The sequence below is a fragment of the Passer domesticus genome, chromosome 6, assembly GCF_036417665.1.
Source record: "Passer domesticus isolate bPasDom1 chromosome 6, bPasDom1.hap1, whole genome shotgun sequence".
Taxonomy (NCBI): Eukaryota; Metazoa; Chordata; class Aves; order Passeriformes; family Passeridae; genus Passer; species Passer domesticus.
In genome coordinates, this window is record NC_087479.1 from 17,781,174 (window position 1) to 17,804,500 (window position 23,327).

Below are 23,327 nucleotides of genomic sequence, written 5' to 3' on the forward strand. Positions count from 1 at the left end.
CTCATTTTAGAGAGCAGAAGGACTGTGACAACCACTGCACAGGAACAACACCCAAAAGACAAAGCGTCTGTCTTTACCCAGTCCCTGGGTGCTGTGACAGCAGTGCAGCCATGTGCACTGTACCAAACACTTGGACAAAAAATACTTCCAGTATGATCCCAACCCAGGAATAAGCTTTCTAAGTGCTTCTGCTGCCATACTTTATTCTTCAACATACCAACCCTTAAACAAGGAACACTACCCAAACAGAACACAAAATGTGCTTTGAAGGTTTTTAATGGAACTTAAAGTAAAACTTTTCTTACACAGATGTTTTTTTTCTTACAGTGTAAAAAAAATGTAAAATTGTCCAAACTTACAAACTTGGAAAATTAGAGACATTTCAAGTATGCAATCAACCTCGTTTTATGAAAACAATGTATATTCAAAGTCCAAAATGTATGAGTCTTTCCTAGCATCCTGTATCCTGGTGGTTGATCCTCCTGTCCTCTGCTGTCCAGAGGAGGCAAAGCTCAGTCCCAGGTTGTATCATATTCATTCACTGAGGAGGAAGAAAAAAACAATTCAATAAGAAGCAATTCTACCCCTCTGCAAAGATGATTTGAGAACTGCTCTGTGCCCTACCCCTGTAATGGTTAAAACCTTTGCAGAGGGGATTGGATCATTAAATCACATGAGCGTTATGGCAGGCCCATAGCTGCAGCTTTGGGAAGTCTGCTACTGGTTTATGAAATCACAGGGGGATGCCAGGAAGGAGCTGCTCTGCCAGAAACACTAAAAGAAAACAGCTGAACCTATTGTGGAAAAGACAGCTTAGATATAAGATAAAACAATGGTAAAAGGATTTTCAGCTTTATTCAAATACAACTCAGAAAACACCACCAGTCCAAGTCAGGATTCCAGTGACTGCTCTATCTCAGCTGCAGGGCACTTGTTTATCAGGCTTGCATCACATTAGTTAATGTTTATACAACTACTACCAAACAGCAGCACAGAGCTGTCTTTAAAAGAAAGCTGCCCATAAGGGGTATCTTTCTTAATATATCTTTGTTGTTCTTCACACACACGTTACTTCTGTGAGTAGTGAGAAGTGATTAAAACTGCACTGGTAGTGTGAGTAAAACTACATTAGTAACGTCACAACATACCTTTCATTTTTCTTAGGTTTAGAGTATTTCTCACCTGGCTTGAGTTCGAGTCCATTTCAAGGCGTGGCGTGGAGGTACAGCAACAGTGGGATGGTAGAAAGTGCAGTCTGGTCTTGTACACTGTGTATTAAACCTACAATGCTAAAAGCAAAAGTATTTCAGAAGAGGCTGCTCAGTGCTGGCTGCCTGAACTCCTGAACATGCTGAGCTGCACTGTGACCCTGGTATTGCTGTGTGACACATCTCACCTGCAACTGAGCCAACAGCTGCCTCCACCAGTGCAACCAGCTCAACCCAGCGACAAAAAATCCTTTTTAAGAAGTATCAACTATGAATTTCATGCTCCAAAACTGCCACTGCACTGACTGGTGGAAATTCCTTTGCTTGCAAGAGTTTACAGGGTTCAGCTTGAATTGATCTTTACACACAAGTTGGAAGCATGACACAGCATTACCTGAGGGGGGAGAAAAGCCAGAGTATCTGGCTAATAGTAGCTGAGCCTGGGTATTTTGGCATTACCAGGGCTGGAAAGAGCACTACACTTCCTGGCATTAGATGCAGGGACACAATTCTATAGATGTACCCAAATAGACTCCTGTAGTATAAAGATTACATTAATAAATTTTAGGGTAACTGGGCAATCTTTAAAGTTTTTGTATGTTGCAGCATATCTGAAGGAAGAGTCAAGAGTCTTGAGACATATTCCTTCCCAAAAGGCTCCTCTCTGCCCCCAGCATCCTGGCTGGGTATATTTTGAAGAGATATAGCCTGTTTGAAGCTCCCCAGCAGCAACTGGTAGAAAGGTAACTTAAAAGTATAATTTTCCAAATTCCTTAAGTCACTACTTTTGTGTATTCTGCTTATAAGACAAAGTTAAAATGTGAACAATAAAAGCAAAAAGCGTTAAATCCTAGTAACATTTTTACTAGGATTTAACACTTTTAGCATGTTTTAAGTCTCTTTGTAGAAAGGAAGGAAGGAAGATAGGAGATATATCTTACTTTTGGATGGTAAAATGGACACTCCATTTTCTTACAAGCTGGAAAAAACTTGCAGAGCGGACTACTGGAGGGTATGGACAGTGTGGGCATGGGTGCTAATAGTAGAAACAAAAAGAACAGGAAGTGAGTCTGGATCAGAATAAACTGCCTTTTTAAGACAGCTCTGCACAACCTTAAATGTATCCATCTTTCTGCTAGAATTTCCATTTTATAATACACCAAAATTCAGCAAGAAATATAAACAGCATTTCCCAATGCAGTTAGTAGATCCTGGAGTAAAACAAGGCTATCAGGTAATCATTTAACTTGGTTCTTCAACACTACAGGACAGGAAGTACCATGGTCAAGGCAAAACTTCCAAGAAATTACACAGAGATTCTGGTAGGCAGAGTATCTCAAATATTAAATTTGGACAGCAGGAAGCCTGTTAGAGTTTCAACTGACCTGAGAAGCACAGGCACTGCACTTTCCAGGAATACAGGGAAGCTGCTGGAAATGATACAGGAGACAAGCACATTGTACTTGGTTTCTGGCAAGGTTAACAAAACTGCATTGAACTTTGACTAGGGGCTAAATTACTTCCAAAAGACCATGCAGTAAAGGCCCTGAACCTCAGCATGGTTCAAAGGCTCAGCAACACCAACGCATATCAAACACAGCTACTGCCTTCTCCAAGTAACCTCACCCCAGAAGTCATCTCATCATTACACCAACTGCACTCCTACACTGGCATTAAAGAAAAAAAATGTTCAAAGGCAGGAGCCTCTGTTTTCAGTGTGTGTCACAAGCCCTTGGTACAACATGTGTCCAGTTTAAGAAAAAAATCTGAGCAAAATTGCAGGGCTGGTTAATCCCTTCAGAGAAACAGACAACTTGTACAAGTCACCACTTTGGCCTTGCATAGCCTTCATTTTTCTGGTAACAGTTTTTGCAGTAACACTGGATTATTATTCTTCATCTTGCATTAAGATTTGTAAGAAAATAAGGTCAACTCAAGCAAAAATTTTTTTTTTATCCCTGTCAGTTTCTGTTTCCAAAAATACTATTGTCCCTTTAGCACTATCATTTAAAGCTCAGAAAACAAGATGTGCTCACCTAGTTTAGGAGATGGATGGGGTGTTCGTCGACTGGCATGAGTGTAAGGACAATCTGGCTTAGTGCACTTCGCATCGTATTTACAGTTTGGATGGATGAACAGACATTTATCAGCAAATTTGCAGTTAGGGAAAACTCTGAGGGAAAAGAAATTGAGTCAAAAGCTCATACTTGGAGCAAAATCCCCAAATATCTGTTGCACACGAAAGCCAGAGTATCACAGAAAGCCAGAGGTGCAACAGGGCTGGGGCATGTGTTGTTCCTTCCCAAGTGGGGCACATGGTGTAGTGCACAAGCTGCGCACCCAACACCTGCACTCAGCTGCCCTTCTTGTAGACCTCCCCTCCATGCAGTGAACAACTCAACCACCTCACTCTCAGAGCAGTTTGGTTCCAAACGCCTTGGTGCAAGCCAGGACACATCCCTTTTACTGTGCAGCAGAGTGGCAAAAGGCAATTTGAAATCAGACCTTTCCCAGAGAAAGATGTAGTGTTCCCTAAGTAACATGATTTTCTCTGAAGAGTTTTATTTTGAATTCAGTTTCACCAGATTTTATAAGACAATTCAAATGTCCAAGTAACTGAAATTACCCAACCTGGTAAGAGTTACCTAAAAACAGGCACTGTTTCCTGGACTGTTTCTGCTTATGGAAGAGAAGGCACAGGGCACATTCAAGAGTTTGCCTTCTCTTTCAAATTTAAAACCCACAATAACAGCATTACTAAATAATGATAACCTAATCTTCCAAACCAGAAAATCTTCAGCTGGCAGAAGAGGGCCTATTCTTTTAAGATGCTAATTCCTGCATCTTCAAGCAACTCAGAACAGCAGCCTGTACTCTAAACTAAAGCTTTCTTCTGCAAGGCTGCAGCAGCCATTCCTGTGTTCTGACACTTGGGAGAGGGGTGGAAAACAGGAGGAATAACAGTGTGATAATCTAGCTCTGATCAGGTTTGTGCTGCCTTGGAATATTTACTGACACAGAGCAGAAGTTTGCAGCACTGGAATGAAAATCAAAATAGCATGTCAAGTGGATGAACTCTGTACTACTCACTTGCAAGGTAGTGTGGGGTGATGGTACACACATTCATCTCCATTTTTACAGGCAGGCCAGTACTTGCAGCGCTCCAGCACCTTCTCCTGCTTTTGTAGCATACTTAAGTCTTCCATTTCCACTGGATGGTAAGAAAGAAGAAAAAAAAAAACAACCCCAAGCTGGGACCTTTATGATTTTATATGCAACTTGGTGTAAACAATCTAGCATAATCAAAATTCACTGTACTTCTATTCTCTCTTAATCAAAAAAGTCATGACAGTAAAAGTTTACGTACATCATATTTTCTGAAGAAAATTTCCAAAACCATAAAGTGGAAAGTCATAATACTAGACTGAGAGCTGCCTTTTGGAAGCTTGATCATAAAAGATCAAATTTGCTTTGTTTACAAGCAAAATAAATCAGTTTTCTTTTTCAATCCGAACCGATTTAAAGATTTGGACAGACAAGGCAATGACCCCACCTGAACCTGAGTTATGACTGTTCTGCCGAGCCATGAGTTAATTCTAGCCATCTTTCCTTCTCCAAGATATTTTTTACTCTACAAAATTATTTCAAGAGATGAAAGTTACAAATCAATTTTTATTATAATCAGATTTATTATTATGGGGGCATATACTGAAAAAGAACCACTTCTATGTAATTTGTTAAGACACTTCAGTTACCTGAACCCAGACTCTAATCCAAAAAGTATTTTAAGAAATTCTAAGCTGAAACATTCTACACCTTCAGTACCCTTACAGGAATTTACAGCTGGATTCATGCAGTATAAGGGTTCTCAATACAACATCAAATAGTATTCTTCATTTAGTTCAGAAATTTGGATACACTGCTACTGCAGAAAATAAAAATCCTTATTTTCTTAAGAAGGCTAAGTAAAAAACATGAATCCAAGCACAGTCCTCATGTATTCAACAGCCTATGACAAAACAGTAACCTGCTGTGTTTTTCATCACCATTCAGCATTCTAAACAATTCAAACATGTGGTTCAGCAAGCAATTTCCCATGTTATTCAAAAGAAATATAGAAAGAGAATACAGAAACTTTCATGTAAAATCACACACTGTTAAGTTCTGCTTTCAGGTGCTAACCACTGGACTCTACCAACACCTTACACTAACAGGCTCCTTCTGGTGTCACAACCCTCAAGACAAACATTAATACCATCTGACATATTTTTAAAAGTTCAAGGCATGTCAGTGTATGAAGTGTAACATCACCTGACCATCAGCACAGGGACAAATTATAACTGGTCAACCAGAAGGGCAGATTTATGGCAATGATGACCAACTACATTTGCAAAAAACCAAAAAAAACAAAACAACAACAACAAAAAAACCAACCAACCAAAAAAAAAACCCAAAAAACCCCCAACCCAACCAGAAAACAAAACGAAACAAAAAACCTCAGACAAACAAACAAAAAACGCCTAAAAAAACCCAACCAAATTTTATCAATACGAAGATGTGTGGAGAGCTACCATGTGCTATATTGTTCTAATATACCAAGACAAAGGCTTCTAAAGAGATGGTCCCACTGAGCTCACACATTTCATTTGCCTCAAGTACACTCTAATGTGAAGAACAAACACCACCACTTTGGTTTCTTAAGAATGATATATGCAGGAGGTGTAGCCATGCTCAAGCAGCACAGCAAGGCTAGATCCTGTTGCTCAGCATTATTACCGTCACAGTTCTCCAGCTGCCTGGTTACAATTTGCATCTGCTGTGCTCGAAGATCTTTCAGTCCTTTGCCAGCACACATGTGCTGAGGAATTGGCTTTAATCCTTCCATTAGATACATATCGTCCTCTTCCTGATCAGAGAGGTATCCTGGTGGACTGGGCACGCCATCCAGTGTCACAATGAACTTGGGACTAGCAGGTTTCTCTGGCTGTGCAAGCTGGTCCCTATCAAAGAAAACACAGTAAATTTACATTTTCTGACTCAAGAGGTTTGAGTGAATATGAGCTGTGGTAGTGAGTGAAAGTAGTACAAGCTTATCAATTGGGGAGTCAAGCAGTTACAGACCTCCTTTTATCAATTACTGGTAATGCACCCAGTTAGCAGTTTGACTTTTAGTCTCCCTGAGGCACTAATAAGAACTACAGCTCTCAGGTACAAGTTCAGTTTGTTGCATTCTGCTCAACAGACAGATCCAAAAGCTCATTTACAAACAGGCAATCCCGTGGAATTTGCAGTTTTGAGGCAGAAAGAGAGAGAAAATAGCATTCTTGAAATTACAAACCTTTTAACACACCAAACAAGTGTCTCCTCAAAATTACTGAAAAGCACATTATGAAACAGTGGCATAAAAGTTTTTAGAACTCGGATGAGAGAATCGAAATACTGATACTAAGAACTTTGACACTCAGCCTGACTAAAAGGTCAGACACTAATAGCCTAGTGTCCTGTATCTGACACTAGTCAGCATGGATAACAAGGAGCATTAAAACAGGGAACACATACATTTTCTCCAGCCTTTCACCATCCCATCCATTTCACCTGAGGGATTTCCTGAATGACAGGTGATTCTAAGTATTTGGAGAACTGTGGAGTTCTCATCTTGGACAAACAGCAATGGGATAAACTTTGCTTCCCTATGAAGTGAAGCTAAAAGCAACTACACTGTGGAATGCTCTTAAGAGGACAGAAACCAGAACTTTCAGACTGAAGCAGTAAGAAACTGACCTATTCACATGCAAAAATTTACCTCTCTCCTATAGCAGTCACAGCTTTCAACTGTGATATTGCCTGGTTATCCTTCTGGGTTTGTTTGCTCAGTGTTAGTTTTGTTTTCAATTAGCACAGGCTGCTGAAAGCCACTCACAGAACGGAAACACCAGTAGATTCTCAAGCACAGCAGCCCATGTGATGAAATTCATCACGCTGTTCAGAGTGGTTTTAACAGGTAGGACTGTTTGTTACCTGGAACTTTATTTGAAGCTGCCATGAACTTTAAGCTTCTCCTGGTCAAACTCTCCAGTAAGGAGCCTTAAATAATTGTCCAGGCATCACCACACTCAATACTATGTTAAAAGATGTTTCTTAAGAAATGTAATCCAAGGGTGAAACAGGTATAAAACTAAAGGCAATTCAAGCAAAATGATTACTTGACTAAGATTTCAGAAATCAGAACAGAAGAGCAGTACTTTTCAGTTCTTTCTTCTTCTTTCTTTCAAATCAAAGACACACTCAAGCTACAGATGACCCTAGGATTATTCTCCTAGAGAAGGATTCCTGTGAGGCTTTTTGCCCCTGCTTTTTTAGTTCTGCTATTCAAAGCCAGTCCATTTAGCATGACTTCACACCTCCTGACTGAACTGACAAAGCACAAGCCTGACCAAATGGCTCCATCTAAACCACAAACAAGCAATTGGACTAGCAAGAGTCCTAAATGAAGTAGCTTTTCACCGTGTCTGTATTAGACGTCCTGAGTGAACTCGCACTGCCTCTGTGCCCTTCCTTCCCAACTGCTGATTCTGTAGTGCCATCTCCTCTGATAACTTGGGCTTCTTCAGGATAAACGACCGAGTATCTGAGTGCACCAGAGACTCTGGGTCACAGTAATCTGTTGGGAGAAAAATTACATAGAAAAGAGTAAAATAAGGTGGCAGTTGTACTCTTAATTGATACCATATTTCTAATATGCTTAATTTACATAGTCATTAAGCTAATCTTACTTTGTTTTAACTTCTTCCTAGTAGTTTCCAGTAAACATTTTTATTTCCCTGTTAATTCCACAGAGGTGGATCAGCAGAAGCCATAAGCCATATTAGGTCAGATCAGGAAATTTTATAAGTGGAATGGCTATGCTGAAACAGCATTGAAGGGGGTGCAACCTCCCTCACCCTCCAAATCTCTGAACAGCTATTAATGTAATGCATTCATTCCTTAGAGATGCAGAAACTAGATAATTGTAGAAATCAGTATAATTAATTGAAAAGGAGTATCTTAACATTCACTGGCTAGTAATATTAGATTTAAAAATAAAAGATCACAAGACTTAACCCTGAGACACTTGCAAGGCATCTTCAATCATAGGATCAATCTGAAGCCGACAAGAGAGCTCCTTTTGTTCAAATCCTAAAAAAAACAGCAATAAGAAGCGGATTTTACAGCATGTTAACATGACACTATAGATTAGAGAACTGAGGCACACTCTCTAATTCTTTTGATAAAAAAAAATTCAACAACAAAAACATTCATACTTTTAACATTTTTAAAAGCCATTCTCATTATTACGAACCCTTTTCTCATTTTCTCATGTTTCAGGAACAGTAACATGGCAAAATCAAAGTACTGTAGGACACTATTCATTCCCATAATCGCTGCTCACTACAAATGAGGTCTGTGGACACAGCAACCGATGAAGGCCAAGTTCCTCCTCATTTGTAGAGGAGTTGGCCATTCAGAGAACAAACACAGAGGAAAGCAACTAACAAGGGGCTACTTTACAGTTTTCTTAAAAGAGCTGAAGCAAATCAGAGCAGCACTGTTCTACATTTGAGATATGGTTTAAGAAAATTATTTTTGCTTTCTGTAGATTTCCAAAGCAAGCGATCATTTCCATTTCAATGGCAAAAGAGAGAAAATATTTAGCAAAATTATTTTCTGTGCATTAATTCAAGGGCTGATAAAGCTTTTTCTCGCATACTTTACAGATACAAATTTAACAAATTTAGGGTGGCAGAAAGATTCCAAATACATCTATATTAGGAATAAGCAGCTGCAAAAATATTTTTGAAAATAATCAATGTTTACCATTCCTTTACAATGACCATAGGATGATGTAACAAAAATCTTACTCAAAAGTAAATTTTATTCATTATTCAAATATCTAAACACTTAGTAAATATAAACTAAGTACTTGTTATAAAAATATTTTTTCTCCTGCCTTACTTCTATGATCCCTTGTGACTAACAATCCTCCATCCTCTATAAGAAAACCATGCTGACTGCCTTTAACTATTATGCCCTTTAGGAGATTCAAAACAGAAGTAAAAACCAGAGCTGACACAGTTAGCCTGGTATCAGCTGTCCTGTAAGAGCAAATAGAGTATTATATTTAAACTGAAAAATAAAACACTATAACCATTTGTGTGGAAATCATGTGTTGAAAGAATCTTTTAATACTTCATATGCTGAAAAATTGCTCTAAATACTCTAGAGTATCTTCACTCTCACTTAAGCTTTGTGAGAGAATTACTCCTACATGATACTAAGGAAAATATGCAAAGGATGGGAAAAGATAAGCTATCCAAATGTAAGTGCTTATGCAAAATTATTCTTCAGTGACATGCCACAATGCTGTAACATTCTTTGTTTACTGATGTTGTCTGTGTGTGTTTGGACACATGTATCTATCTCACAGCCATGCCTTTGAAAGCTGCATGGTCTTCAGGGCAGTTCTGCATGCAACTTCTGATGCAGACTTAAAAATTAAAAGCATTCCTTTCCTTTTCTCTGCTCAGCTTGTAAAATGATACCCCCTAGTATAAATTCTTAAAGAATATTAGCAGATGACCTTGAATTTCTTCAACTGTCTGCTCCTTTGACTCTTCTACTTGAAGCTGAGAACTCAGAACAGGCAGTCTGTTTTGCACATGAATTACTTCTAACTGTGATTCTTCTGGGCTAATTCGAGTTCTTGGTGCAACTGGAACAGTCTGTTTCTGTGGAACTTTAAATAGAGAAACAATGGCAAATCATTTACATACTACCCAATCACAAATAGTACTGTTTTTAGATATCTCGTGCTAAAATAACTCTCACAAATTCCTACACACACACAAAAAAATCCTAAGCATCTGCCTTCACAAAAAGCATCTTTAGCTACCTGTAAAATACCTACTGTTCAAGTATATTTGTGCATGTGCACAGAGCACCCTGAGTGGCACCTTGGAACACCCACTTGTAAGAAAAAACAGCATGAGAAGGATTAGAGTGACAACAGCAAAGTACTCATTCATTCACTTCTACATGTAATTAATGTGGTACTTTCTGATAGTTTTGAAATCACTTTTCATTCCAACTTTCATATAAATAATCATGGATCAGCAATATGTCTCTTCATATGATGCTAGCTACCCTTTGCTGAAGTGCTTGCAAATGGAATACAAAAAATGGCAGCAGAATCATAGAATCACTTAGGTTCAAAAAGACCCTCTCCCTCATTTATGTTTTCATAATTCATCACTGAACATCAGTGTAACAAAACAGGACACGGTAAATCCCTCATGTACAACTGACTTGCTATTTAGCATTCTGTCTTATCTCTAAGTGTTTTCTTTAGCTTGGATTTATACAACAGAACTTGGAAATATTACAGATTAATACAAGCAAAATCAATGCTAATCACCAGTGGAATAGTTGGTTGTCTTTGTAACTGATTCCTGTGCTTCAGAGATTGCTTTCAGTATTAAATTCTTATTGGCCTGTTTTGAAGGCGGCAATGAAGGTCTAAAGGAAAAAAAAAATTAAATTAATTGTACATGGATTGCACAGCAACTCTATCCACATTAAAGACAGTTGTTTCAACAGGTTAACACAGAAATAATATTAACAGAAATCATAATCTAAAATTATCTTATCCAAAACAGTTTTCAGTTAATCTAGTCTCTCAGTGGATAGAGATCCACAAAATGCACTAAAAATTGAAGTCTAGATGTGTGATTTAACCTCTCAAGCTGTTGTAAAATCATGTTACATATGAAAGGCACTCTCTGCCATTTATTTCTTTCCACCTCGGCCAATTATCTCTTGCTATATTTGTGCTGGCACCAATAATTACGCAGCCATCCTGAAAAATATGATCCAGCTGCATAATTAGAATTACTCTATCAAAAACATATTATTTGTAAAAAAAAAAAGGCTTAAGTCAGACCAATGTGCATACGTAAGTGTATTAGCTTAAAAGAAATCTTATACAAGCTAACACTGCAGGCCAGTAGAACCACCTCTTCTCTAGTTTATGTGTTCTTACTCTATTGTTAAAAATCAGATACAAAAGATACATATTTTGACTAATGCCTGACACTTAGAGAGAATCAGGAAAAGGAAAAACCTCTGAAGACTGTTTGAAAAGTTGAAATCACCTTAAAGAACAAGTGATAATTGGTTTGAAAACAATTCCTGAAAATAAATCAAATTGCTGAAAAATGATTTTACCACAATAAATACCTGGTCTGAAACATGTCAACATTAATATTCTTTTGCCAGTAAGCTTCACCCAAATAATGTAAAAATTCACACTCCATTGCATCTTACAAGCAATAATGAAAAGAGGTTACAAAATCAAAGGCAAAAGGGTAGCATAAACAGCCATCTCATCCACAGAGTTGTGAGACAGTACAAAAAATATTAAAATGGTTTACTAAATTTTGTCTGTCAATTGTTGAACTGATTTTCCCCACTTCCAAAGTTTTCATTCATTATATTACTTCTTGAAAACTCAAGAGATCTTCAGTACCTTCTTTCTGGCTTTGCAGGTACAGACACACTGCTGGAGATGCTTCCTGTTCGCAATCCATAGTCTTCCTCTTCCTCTTCATCTTCTCCATCATTACAGAACTTTTTCACTCTGACTACCGAGCTTACAACAGGCAGCCGTCTCTTCCGGGAGCTTTCCTCCTACAAGTACAGAGAGGCAAAACAGCTCATGTAGCACAAACCACCCATCAACGAGCCAGCAAAGAAAGCCCTGCAATTCCACCTGGAGCCAGGAGATGGAGAACTTCCATTCCAGTTGGACAAGTGACTGCTCTGGATAATATGAAAATAAGACACATTTACACTGGAACATCTCACAGGAAATGTAATTGTAAACAACACTAAGGAAAAATTATAAGAAAAAATCTCTCAAGTATAGAAAAATCATCCAATGCCTATAGAAAACCAGGGTTTTCCAAAGAAATTGATCTTCAAGTATGATGAGTATGTTGAAAGTCTGAGAAAAGTGAAATCAGTAAAAATTATTTTCTTCCTCTGTATGAATTCTAATTTCAGATGGGTGTAAGGATTCATTTTAAGCAAGGAAATTGCATATTCCAAAGGAAACTAATTTTTACACACAGTCAGGATGGTCCAGTTTACATACTGCAAGGTCCCTGTTGTCTCTTCTGGACATTATTCATGAAACAGTAACAGAAGAAAAGTATCACAAGACCTTTTTTGAATATTTCCAATGAGAGATGTTCCTGACATTCATCAGTGATTTATGTACATGATGTAAATCACTATATTCTCATTTACACTTCTCCATTCTCAAAAACTAAGGCACCAGCATGTATCTTTGTAGAGCATTCTAGATTTCCAAGCAAAATTCATTATCCTTTATACAGAATTAAGGAGTGGCAAAGACAGAGAACTTTACGAGCAGCAATAAAAGTGGATGCATTTGCAATACAAGGTATGTAAAATACTTGCTTCACTACAACATTACCAGCCATAACTATCTTCATTCCTCTCAAAAAAGGCTCTTCATTCACATGGGTAGTCTATCAGCTAGGACTACCACCCTGCCTGGCTTAGCTTGGCCTCCAAAGCACTTAGGGCAGCAATCATCTTTTAGTTTGTCCTTGTCCAACATCCATTCCAAATGGTTAGACATGGTGATTTAGAACCATGACATGGTTCTAAATATAATAGTAATAATAATTCTCATTAGGCTAGTAAGCAGCATGCCAAAAATCCTGATTTACAAGATCGTGTACATTGCAAAGCTGGAGAATACATAGCACTTAGGGAAAATCATGCTGATTCAATGATCTTAAGATCAGAATTATAATTTCTGGTTCATCATATGCAGCTCAATAACGTGCTAACCTGTTAGTCCAAGTCAATATGACATGAAGATGTACATAGTAATTAACTCTGAGATGCAGCAAGCTCTCAGATAATTATGTCAAATTATGCAATCAGGTTTTTTTTCATCCTTTGAGTGGACCCAAAGGATGAAATCTCAAACCTACTGGTACCAGTGACAGAAGTCTTTTGATTTCTCAGAGGTCAAGATTTTACTGAAGCGTACACAGCAATTCAGGTTCCTAACAGGAACAAACTTTCGCAATAGTTTAGGTTGTACCAACCTCACTGCCCACTTTATCAGCACCGAGTTTGGAGGTGGGTCTGTGACCTGCTGCTAAGCTGCCAAATGCTTCTGGATTGCACAGCTGGCCTGTTTCCAAAGACCTGCAGCCTTGTGTGTCTAACTGGCGGCTCCCCTGCAAGCTGCCCTGTTGTGACAATCTGGGCACGTGAACGTTGCCATCTGCACTCCTGACAGCTGGTGGCCGGTAGATCTCGGCCGAGGGACGAGAGGAACCGTAAGTCACAGTCACAATAGGTTTCTTCCGTGACAAAGGATTCTCCTGCACAAAGTTTAGGTCTTCATCAATTAGATCATCTGGTTCAGGTTTAATGTCAATTACAGCTTCAGAAGGTGACAATTCCCTCAAAGGCTTGACCGTAGATGTTAAGCGGGATGCAGAACCATCTTCACAAGACTGCCTGATAAAAAAAGAAATCACCAACTATTATCTGCAAGTCCTGGGAAATGAGAACTGTCTTTTAATCAAACCCAGGAGGGAAGAATCGTTATGGTATTACTGTTCATACAAATGTAACACACTGATATTTTTTAGTTTGGTTAATTAATCTAGGCCTATATGTTGCTTAAAGAACTGAGTTCTGATTTAATGGTTTTTGTACAACAAATTCAGCTATGCTTTACTCTTCGAAAGTACTTGTATCTTTCCAAGTGTCTCTACTCTTCAGAACGGCTACTACATTCACACAACTAGTGATGTCTGAAGGTGTGTTAGGAAGCAGCCAGCAGCCTTACCTGGAAGCAGTGTTCCTCTGCTCCTGTGAGCTGGTTGAAACTCTGGAGTCATTTCTTTCAGTCCGAGTGCTTGTCACTGCAAGAGGTGGGAAGATATCCTCCCGCCTCCTCTCATCACTCACACATGAGCCGCTTTTGCTGGAAGGCAGGTTGCTCTCAAAGATATTAGATTCTGAAGATTTTACACTGGTTGGTTCTGTGGAGACAGGTACATTTCACTTTTATATTAAACCACACAAACAAAAAATTAACGAAACAGCCAAGATATTTTTGCAACTCAGACACATAACACTACAGAGAAAAAATAAGCCTCCCCTTCACTCAAAATTTAATTGTCTTACTTACCAGTAGTCACAGATCGCAGCTTATCCAAAACACCATGGAGCCTAAAGTAGACAGCAGACAAGGAAGGAAGCAAAAGAGAAAAAAGAGGAATAAAACACTTTAACTTACATTCAAACTAATAAAGATAGATATATCTATCTAGAGAGATAGAAACTAATAATTTTTCGGAAACACACTGCCTATCCACCCTAAAGACTTCACTTTCCATCAACCAGAGTACATTTAACCTCAAAAGGGAGGCTTAAAGTACCTTGCCTCTGGTATGTCTTGCACATGCAGGCAGAGTATTCATCACATCATCTACTTTTGGCATTCAGTTGGTTTACATAATCAAAGCCAATACTATCCACCTTTCACTACAATCAATGGAGTTAAGTATCAAAAAGATTGATTCAAAAAACCTAAGTTAGAAGCCTAAAGCACAGCCTAAAATTTTACTTTGTATATGAAACTTTAATTTCACAGTAGAGTTAAACATAATTGTAAGTACAAACTCAAACAGTATATAACTCATAGTATGTAAGATTCTCAGGATTCTTCCAGCATGCTCTGTATACACCAACAATACTCTGTGAGATGTGCTGGTGAGCAAAATACCTCAGCGAAGTACCAAATCTGCCTAAAAAGACACTAAGTTGAAGTAACACAGAAAACTATGTAGCTTTAATACAATAAGGCTGCTCAAAAATAAACACATATTACAGAGAGAAGAAAAAAAAAAAACCCTACCACTTAAACTCATATTTTACTTGGAATTCAAACCTTATAATGGGCAAGTCCATAATTTTGGCTGAATATCAGAAATTAGCTAAGGGACCAGAACATATTGAAAAGAGTGCATGTGGGTATAATGAGGGCTTATACTTGTTCTCCTTGTGAGCTTTCACTAGAACACTTGTCAGCTGAGCTCTGGTGATGCAGATCAATTTTCATACTGACCTCAGAATAACTGAGCTCACACTTGGTTTAGAGTAAGAAGTGGTGGCCAACCAGCAGGATTGCCAGGTTTGTCACAATTGCTGCGAAACTTTTGCCAGAAGGCCCAAAATTACCAGCTACAGAGACAAACCAAGGAAGGCAGATCTTGCTGAGTACTGTATTTAAGCAACATTTAAGAACATACATTCTGGGTTGTCTTTAGATGAGGTAAAAGCATATAAAACTCCCAGCTACACTGCTATGTAACACTTTTCCACTAGTCCCCTTACAGCTTATTCACAGGTTTCATCTTGTCTTCTTTTAACCAATACCTACTTTGGTACCTGACAGAGCACTCGTAACATTGAGCTTGTATTTATATATGTATATGTGTGTGAGTGCATATATATATAAAGTGAGAACACTGACTTAGGGTTAAAACAGTCACTATATTTATAATTTAAGCAGGTGTCAAAACCAGCTGGTGGTATGTGTATATAGTCAACACACATATTATTTTAAATATAAATATATAAAATGGTCTGGATTTCTTTGCTGAAATTTGCTTTCTCTACATATTTATTATTTTTTCAATAAAGTTTTCATTTCATTTACAAAGCCCTGACAGTGTTTTCTGCTACACTATTTCTTACTATATATCAGGATTCAGTAAAAACCGTAGTAAAGGACCTACATCCTCATCCACTTGTAAACTTCACTCATTTGTCTGATTCCCAAAACTATTATGAGAAAGACAACTGCATGACTTCCTGATACACTGAAACCCAAAAGCTTCAGTTAGTCAGGCCACAAGAGGCTGCAAAGAAATGCCTGTGCAGTTTTCAAAGAAGAAGTCCATGTTTAAATATATTCCTCTATTATATTTTTGACAAATGCTGGGAGAAAAATGAAACCTGTAAAAGTAAAATCAAACTATATCCACACAAGTTACATTATCACCTCAAAATCCATCAGTTTAAATAGCTAATACAGTGAATTGTAATAGCTAGAACGATTTTTCATTTTTTGTCAGTATTTACAATTTGATAACATAGCCAACTTCTAAAACGTTTCTCTCTGCTATGCAATAACAGAAAAGCTCCTTGGAAGTAATTACATGGAAGAAATATTGGAAGTGAATGTAAACTGTCAGTATGAAAATGTCAAAGAAAGCAAACTGAAAAAGAGAAAAAATGTAGTATTTTTCTCATCTATACAAAACAAAATAATGTTCCTTAAAGCTGTATTAGGTAGGAGATTCAGAAATAAGATTAACTTGAAAAAATACACAACTCTGAAAACAACAAAATCTCTAGAGCCAAATGTCTGAAATGTGGATTTATTTACAGGTTTCGACTGTAAAGCAAATTCAGTATTAGAAAATGCATGAGAAATATAATAGCTAAATTTGTCATGCAGCATAGAATAAATGAATCTACATTGTCAGGAGCTGACAGCAGAGTTGAAGTGTTGCTAACTTGTCCTGTTCACAGTAATTCTGAGGTTCTACTTTTGATTTTTGGAGTTGGATGGTGGTAATAAATAAATAGCCTGAGAGGTGGGAATACCTAAGCATTTGGTGCTAAGCCTTGTCAAAGACAGTACACAGAATTAGATCCACTGCTCATCTGCCCTGATATAGTAATTCCCATGCACAGCAACCTGAAGCACTCTTAGCATAAAAGCAAACAGATTGGTCCTTCACCTCTAACTGCAGTGAACGATGCTCTCATGCTCACGGGGGCTTTTGCAGGAATAGTTTTAAGTCAACATACAGCCCCCACTTATCTGAGCACTTTATTTATAAATCTGACTGGCTTATGAACAAATATGTGCTCCAGTCCTTTGCCATCTAACTATCACCTCAAAAGCCTAACTGCTGACAGACTAAAACTAATGTACTTATTAGACATGCAAAGTAGAAGTTTTTATTAATGCAGATTACATAATGTGAAGATAAATAACTTTTTTAAATGTCAGGTGTCACTTATAGAAAGCAGTCCTGCAGTACTGATAAGAAGTGCAACAAGTCGCTTGCAGACATACCAGACAGTAAACCTGACAGTATTGTTTCCAAGGAAAAGGGAGAGGTCTTCTGTCATCTGCTCTTGACTCTTCTTATTGGCCACCATAACCATAATATAATCAGGGAGCTCTTCATCTAATAGAAAGAGAAATATGTTGTTTTAAAGTATAATAAATCATGGAAGACATAGCAAACATCTTTAAACAAGTAACCACTTTCTTTCTGTCTTACTATAAAGACTGTGCAGGCAGAGGATCAGGTAAGCAAATTAACAAGACTTCCATTTCCTCTGAGGTTCAATACAAGTCTCATTTACAAGCAAGGAATAAAAGATCATCAACTCCACAAGAGCATAAGCTAAATGTCAGTGTATTTAAAAAGGGAGTAAACAATGGAAAGAAGGACAAAATAAAAGAAAGTCACTCTGCTGTCTATATTCTTTTTCTTGAATACTAGCAAACATCTACAATATTTATCACCTCAAATATTGCCAAATACAGCACCTTATCCTTGTCAAATTTCCTTTAGTTACAAAAACTAAACAAATAAATATCCATTTCTGATATGTGCATTGAACAAATCAAAACCGTATTAACTTCCAGATTTTCTACCAACAAAAATAAAACAAATCCCAGCAACCTCAAGACTGAAATTTTAATCTGTAATGCATGCAATTTCATACAAAGTGAGAAACCCATTCCCTTGCATACAAGGCACTCCCACTCCTCAGAATGCACAGGAAGGTGTTTAGAGCCCAACATTACCACATTAAGAGTTTGGGGAGTTTATTTGGCATTTCCCTTTGGCCTAGCTCTGGCCTCTGCTGAAGGACTGACTGCCACAATTGTTGCTCAAAGGCATTAGTTGTGCTTCTTGAGCACTGACTTCAATTTAGTTTAATCAAACATGTCATGCTCTCCAATTCCACTCCATGGCATGACGTGAACATAACAATAGTACGTGCAAACAGCTGGGAAATACCTCAAATTATGAATCTTAATCAAGGCACTAGTACTGTGCTTATTGAATCAAGCTAAGACAGTACACAACAGTAAAAAGACCTAAAAAAATGAAAAATAGAAATCAAAATCCAAATGAAAGGAATTGTCTTTCTTCTATATCTATGTGCACTGTAAATAATTTATCTCTCCCTAGACTACAGAAATACCATTCACACATTGTACCTGCACTACCAGTACTCAGTTGGCCAAACATAACCCATTCTGAGCTTAAGCCCTCACATGATAAGCTCTTCAGGTGGTTCAACACATGATAAAGTAAAGAAGATATTTTAAGTACAGAGAAAAGCATAAGTTAGCACAATTACCTGTAACAGTATGATAGAAGAAGGAAAGAAACTTTCTTAGTAACTGTAGAAACTTTCTTAGTAACTGTAGAAACTTTCTTAGTAACTTAGTTGGCGCATGCCAACTTAAACTGCATGTGGAACTACAGCCTTTTGAAAAATTTCCTAGCTCATGAATAATCAACTGACTTCATCTTGCTTCAAATATATGAATATTTCCTTTGTAAGTGCTACACAACAAGTAAGTTTCAAAATATTTTCTTGTAGCAGACTTTTCAAGACAAAAGAATTAGCAGTTACAGAAAGAAACAAAAGCATGGTTCTTGTGCAGAGGCTAGAATGAGGGAGAACCAACTTTTTACTGGTTACCTGAAAGAAGAAATGCAGAGTTTTTGAAAAAGATTAGTTGAAAAGTTGTTTAAAATACTCTAGTCAAGAAAAGAAACCTAAAAATTCACAGGAATTTGGAAACGGTGGGTTAAAAAGAAAGAGGAGGCCAAGGCAAGACAGAGTTAGCAATAAAGAACACAAAGGTACTTAAGGAAGTTCAGAAGCTGACTGAGAAGAAACTGCATTGTCTGCTGATCATGGGAATACAGGAAACCTGACCTCTGAATACAGAAACAGAAGGCAAACAAAGAAAGAACAGTCACAGCTGGAATCAAATAAGGCTAGTATTCTACCAGCATCATCAGAGATGAGAACAACTTTTATTTCAGAAATACAGGAGAAAGCAAGAATCAAGGACTGAGAAACTGAAACCTGGAATGATGGTAAAAACCCCAACCAAACAAACAACAAAAAAATTAATTACTTAAAAAGACAAGCTTTGAGATGGTAAAAAAGATGATTTTACAATTAAAAAGTTCTAAACATGGTTCCTAGGCACCAGCTGAGTTCAGAATGTCATCTCAGAGCCAACCCCCTTCTATGGAGCCAATACATTTTTCCATAAATACAATGCCTCCCTTGAAATAGGAAAGAAGATGAATTTGGGCTCAAACAAACTTTGAACTTGGCTCTGCAACTCACAGGATCACTAAATTATGCTTTCAATTCCTTTTCTTCACCTGAAATCCAAGAAGCATCACAGACAACAACAATGCAGTTCCAGGACTGAGGTATTTTGTTTCCAACAGAATCGTGTGTTAAGTTACCCACTTCCACTGCTGCAGAAAACAGTATTGCACTTCTGAAGTGCAATATCCATTTCTTCCCAGGTTCAGAAAAAACAAACAAACCCATAAGACCACAGATGTTCACATGGCTCACCCTGACTGCCACAAACCAAAATAAAATCTCCCCCTGCCTCTAAGATTCAGATACATGTATTTCATCATCATTAGCTCAACGTAGCTCTTTCATTTTAAAGGTTTGTCCCACATAATGTATCTGACCTGGCCTTTCAATTTCCTAAGCCACTCACTCATCTTTGTCCTCTCTCCTAATTTCGACAGATACTTCACCCTGAATTAAAGAGCTGTTAAAAATATGCCTAAGAAAGACTGATTCCATCTCAGAGTGGTCACAGCTAACTGCTGCTGTATTTCCAAGGCTCTTGCTTTATATAATGTTTCTTCTAATGCTTCAAAGAAATTTCATTAGATATTCACATAATTTTTTGTTTTTCTGTTAAATCCCTTGCCACCATTTCTAAAGGCAAAGACTATCAGACTGACTTCTTAGTTGTTTTCTTTTAGTTCTTCATATACTGATGTTCACATACTGCTTCCTCTTATGCTCAGACTAATATTTTCTGAAGTATGTCTCTTTCTTTCTTACTAGTCCAGCACTTCAGGTAATTTTTCTCATGCTTAAGGCTTCTGTATGCAGTAACACAGGTAATAGTTAAGTTCCATTAGCTAAGCTGGGTTTTTTCCTACATAACAAAAACGATCTAGAGAAGATTGCTGAACACATGGCAAAACTTACCAACATAAGCCCCCAGCTCCTGTAACTTTCCTTTTATAGCACCCTAAAAAATAACGAAATATTATTTAAGGGATGGATCAACAAAGTATTTCTAACTGCAAAGAGGTGGGAGGCTTAGCAAAGTTTCTCTCGTTTACTGTTTCAACACACGGGTTTAACATGTTAAACTTCGCCTACCGTCTGCTGCTGAGGATAGGAAGGCTCTAACAGCGAGGGGTGACAGCAGAGTAACGGAATCTCACTCTCCCTACCGTATTTCCGACAGACCAGTTCCTGGCGCTACCATCCAACCTCAAAGTCCCAGCTGCCCCTTTTTAAGCAGAGACCACCCGGACTCATAAGGTCCAAAGAAAACGAATCTAAGTTGATTTGAGAAAAGATAACTCCCAGCTCAGCAGGGAAACAGAAACCTGCGGGATTTCCGAACTGTGGCCGCCGAGCGGGAGCCGCTGACAGGCCCTGCCGGTACCGGGGCTCCCGCCCGGCCAAGCTGCGCGCCCCCCGGGCAGCCCCGGGCCCGGGCGGGCTCTGCAGGGCGACAGTGGCAGCCCCGGGACACAGACGGCACCCGGCACCTGCCCGTCGGGGGTCAGGGGTGCCCCGACTCCGCTTCCCACAAAAACGATTCTCTGCTCCCGCCCTCCCCGAGGAGTCCCGAGGCCGAAGGACCGCGCCGCCGGCAGCTGCGGCGGGGGGGCGGCCGGAGCCCGGTGCCTCAGCCGCCGGCTGGGCCTGCCCCCACATGCGGGCCCGGCCTCCTGCCGCGGGCGGAGGGAGCGACGCGGCTGCTTCTGTCTCACCCGGATCTTGCGGCTGATCTCGGTGCCGATCTCCATGGCCGCGCCGAGCCTGCCCCGTCCCCCCCGGGCCCGGCTCCCACCGCCGCCCGCGCGGGTACCGAGCGCCGCTCGGGCGCAGCGCGCGGCCTCCGCCGGCACCGCCCCCTGCCGGGCGGCGGCCGCAGCGCGGGGGGACCGGGGCGAGCGAAGGCGCGGCGGGCGGATGGGCGGGTGAGGGCCGCAGGGCCTGCTCCGGGCCGCCCCACGGGGAACCGGCGTCACTCCGACTGCCAGAACCGCAGCTGCGGGGTTATTTCAGTGTGAATGCCAAATTGAATACTCTGTTATCTGTTAAAAGATCAATAAATTATGGTGTAGCTGTACACAAAATATTAAAGTAACTTTTAATGTCACACTACATCTATATAGGTTTTCTGGTGCCCACCACAACCTCTTTGTCACCTTTTCTCAGCGGGGCAGAAGAGAGAAAATGTAATGAAAAGCTTCACGTGTTGAGAAGAACAGGAGGTCTCACTCACTGATTACTGTCATGGACAAAACAGACTTGGGGAAATTAGTTTAATTAATTAACAATCAACTCAGAGTAGTATAACGAGAAATAAAACCAAATCTTAAAAAACCTTCCTTGCACCCCTTCCTTCTTCCTGGATTTAATTTTATTCCCGATTCCCTGCCTGTCTCTCCCCCAACACCAGGGAACGGGAATGGGGGTTAGGATCAGTTCATCACCTCTTTTCTGGCGCTGTTCCCTTCTCCCCTGCTCCCAGCCGAAGCAGCCTACCACACAGTCTGCATACTCACTGCTGCAGTGTGAATCCTTTCCATGGGCTGCAGCTCCTCACAAACTGCCTGGCCACGGTCCCTTCCACGGGGCACAGTCAGTCCTCCAGGAACAGGCGGGTCCCCCACAGGGTCACTGGTCCCGGTGCAAACCTGCTCCAGTGTGGGCTCATCTCTTCACAAGGCCTCGGGTCCTGCCGGGAGCCAGCTCCAGCATGGGCTTCCTACACACCCACAGCCTCCAGGCGTCCATGTACTCCATCGTGGGGTCTTCTGTGAGCTCCAGGTGGATCTCTGCTCCCCTGTTGATCTCCATGGGCTGCAGGGGCACAGCTGCCTCACCATGGTCTTCACCACAGGCTGCAGGGGAATCTCGGCTCCGGTGCCCAGAGCACCTCCTGCCCCTCCTTCTGCACTGACCTTGGCTCCTGCAGAGCTGTTCCTATCACGTATTTTCATTCCTCTCTCTGGCTGAAATTTGCTTGTGCGCAACAACTTTTCTACCCTTCTTAAAAATGTCATCCCAGAGGTGCTACCAGGGTCATTGATGGGCTTGGCCTTGACCGGTGGAGGGTCCATCCTGGAGCTGGCTGGCATTTTATCAGACATGGAGGAAGCTTCCAGCAGCTTCTCACAGAAGTCACCCCTGTTGCCCCTCCACTGCCAAAACTGGCCACACACACCCAGTACGAGCATCTCTTACTGCTACAGGGGATTAGTTGCAGAGGGAGGAAGAATTATGTGGAGACAAGCCTACAAGGTAAGCATAATAATAAGCAAAAAAGAAGTAATGTTTGAGGCAAACAATTTATCTTTTGCACCAATGCCCTGGATTCACTTCAGCTGGTTTAATGTAGTCATATTATAGAAAGCCCAGCCTAGAGATAAAGGGTCTTTTCCAAGTAATGCCGCTGATTAAAATAAACTCCAGGCATTGTAGTTAACAGCTGTATTAATCCCTTTCTGCATCACTGTTCCTAATATAAATCAAACATCATACAGAGATAGCTTAGACTAATTATTGCTAATGATCTGAGCTGTTTGCCTGACTCCACTTATAATGTATTGGTGTTACAAT

The 23,327-nt window shown here is 39.7% G+C and overlaps 1 protein-coding gene across 6 annotated transcripts; it reads right to left on the bottom strand.

The window, feature by feature from the left end:
* Positions 1-258: 258 nt before the first annotated feature.
* Positions 259-21,596, bottom strand: ZC3H14 (zinc finger CCCH-type containing 14). 6 transcript variants are annotated; one of them, XM_064423646.1, is made up of 18 exons: positions 21,470-21,582; positions 20,670-20,712; positions 17,452-17,566; positions 14,488-14,528; positions 14,143-14,338; positions 13,388-13,808; positions 11,770-11,930; positions 10,660-10,760; positions 9,826-9,981; positions 8,310-8,384; positions 7,713-7,869; positions 5,985-6,208; positions 4,299-4,419; positions 3,245-3,381; positions 2,594-2,635; positions 2,150-2,244; positions 1,183-1,289; positions 259-541 (listed from the first exon to the last, which is right to left on the bottom strand). In XM_064423646.1, the coding sequence occupies exons 1-18, from the start codon at positions 21,503-21,505 to the stop codon at positions 535-537; spliced, it is 2,235 nt and encodes a 744-aa protein (XP_064279716.1). In that variant the 5' UTR covers positions 21,506-21,582; the 3' UTR covers positions 259-534. The 6 variants fall into 6 exon arrangements, with proteins under 6 accessions (XP_064279716.1, XP_064279715.1, XP_064279719.1 ...); XM_064423645.1 differs by having other exon boundaries at positions 2,594-2,638; XM_064423649.1 differs by lacking the exon at positions 21,470-21,582 and adding an exon at positions 20,921-21,087 and having other exon boundaries at positions 2,594-2,638.
* Between the last annotated feature and the right edge of the window lie 1,731 nt (positions 21,597-23,327).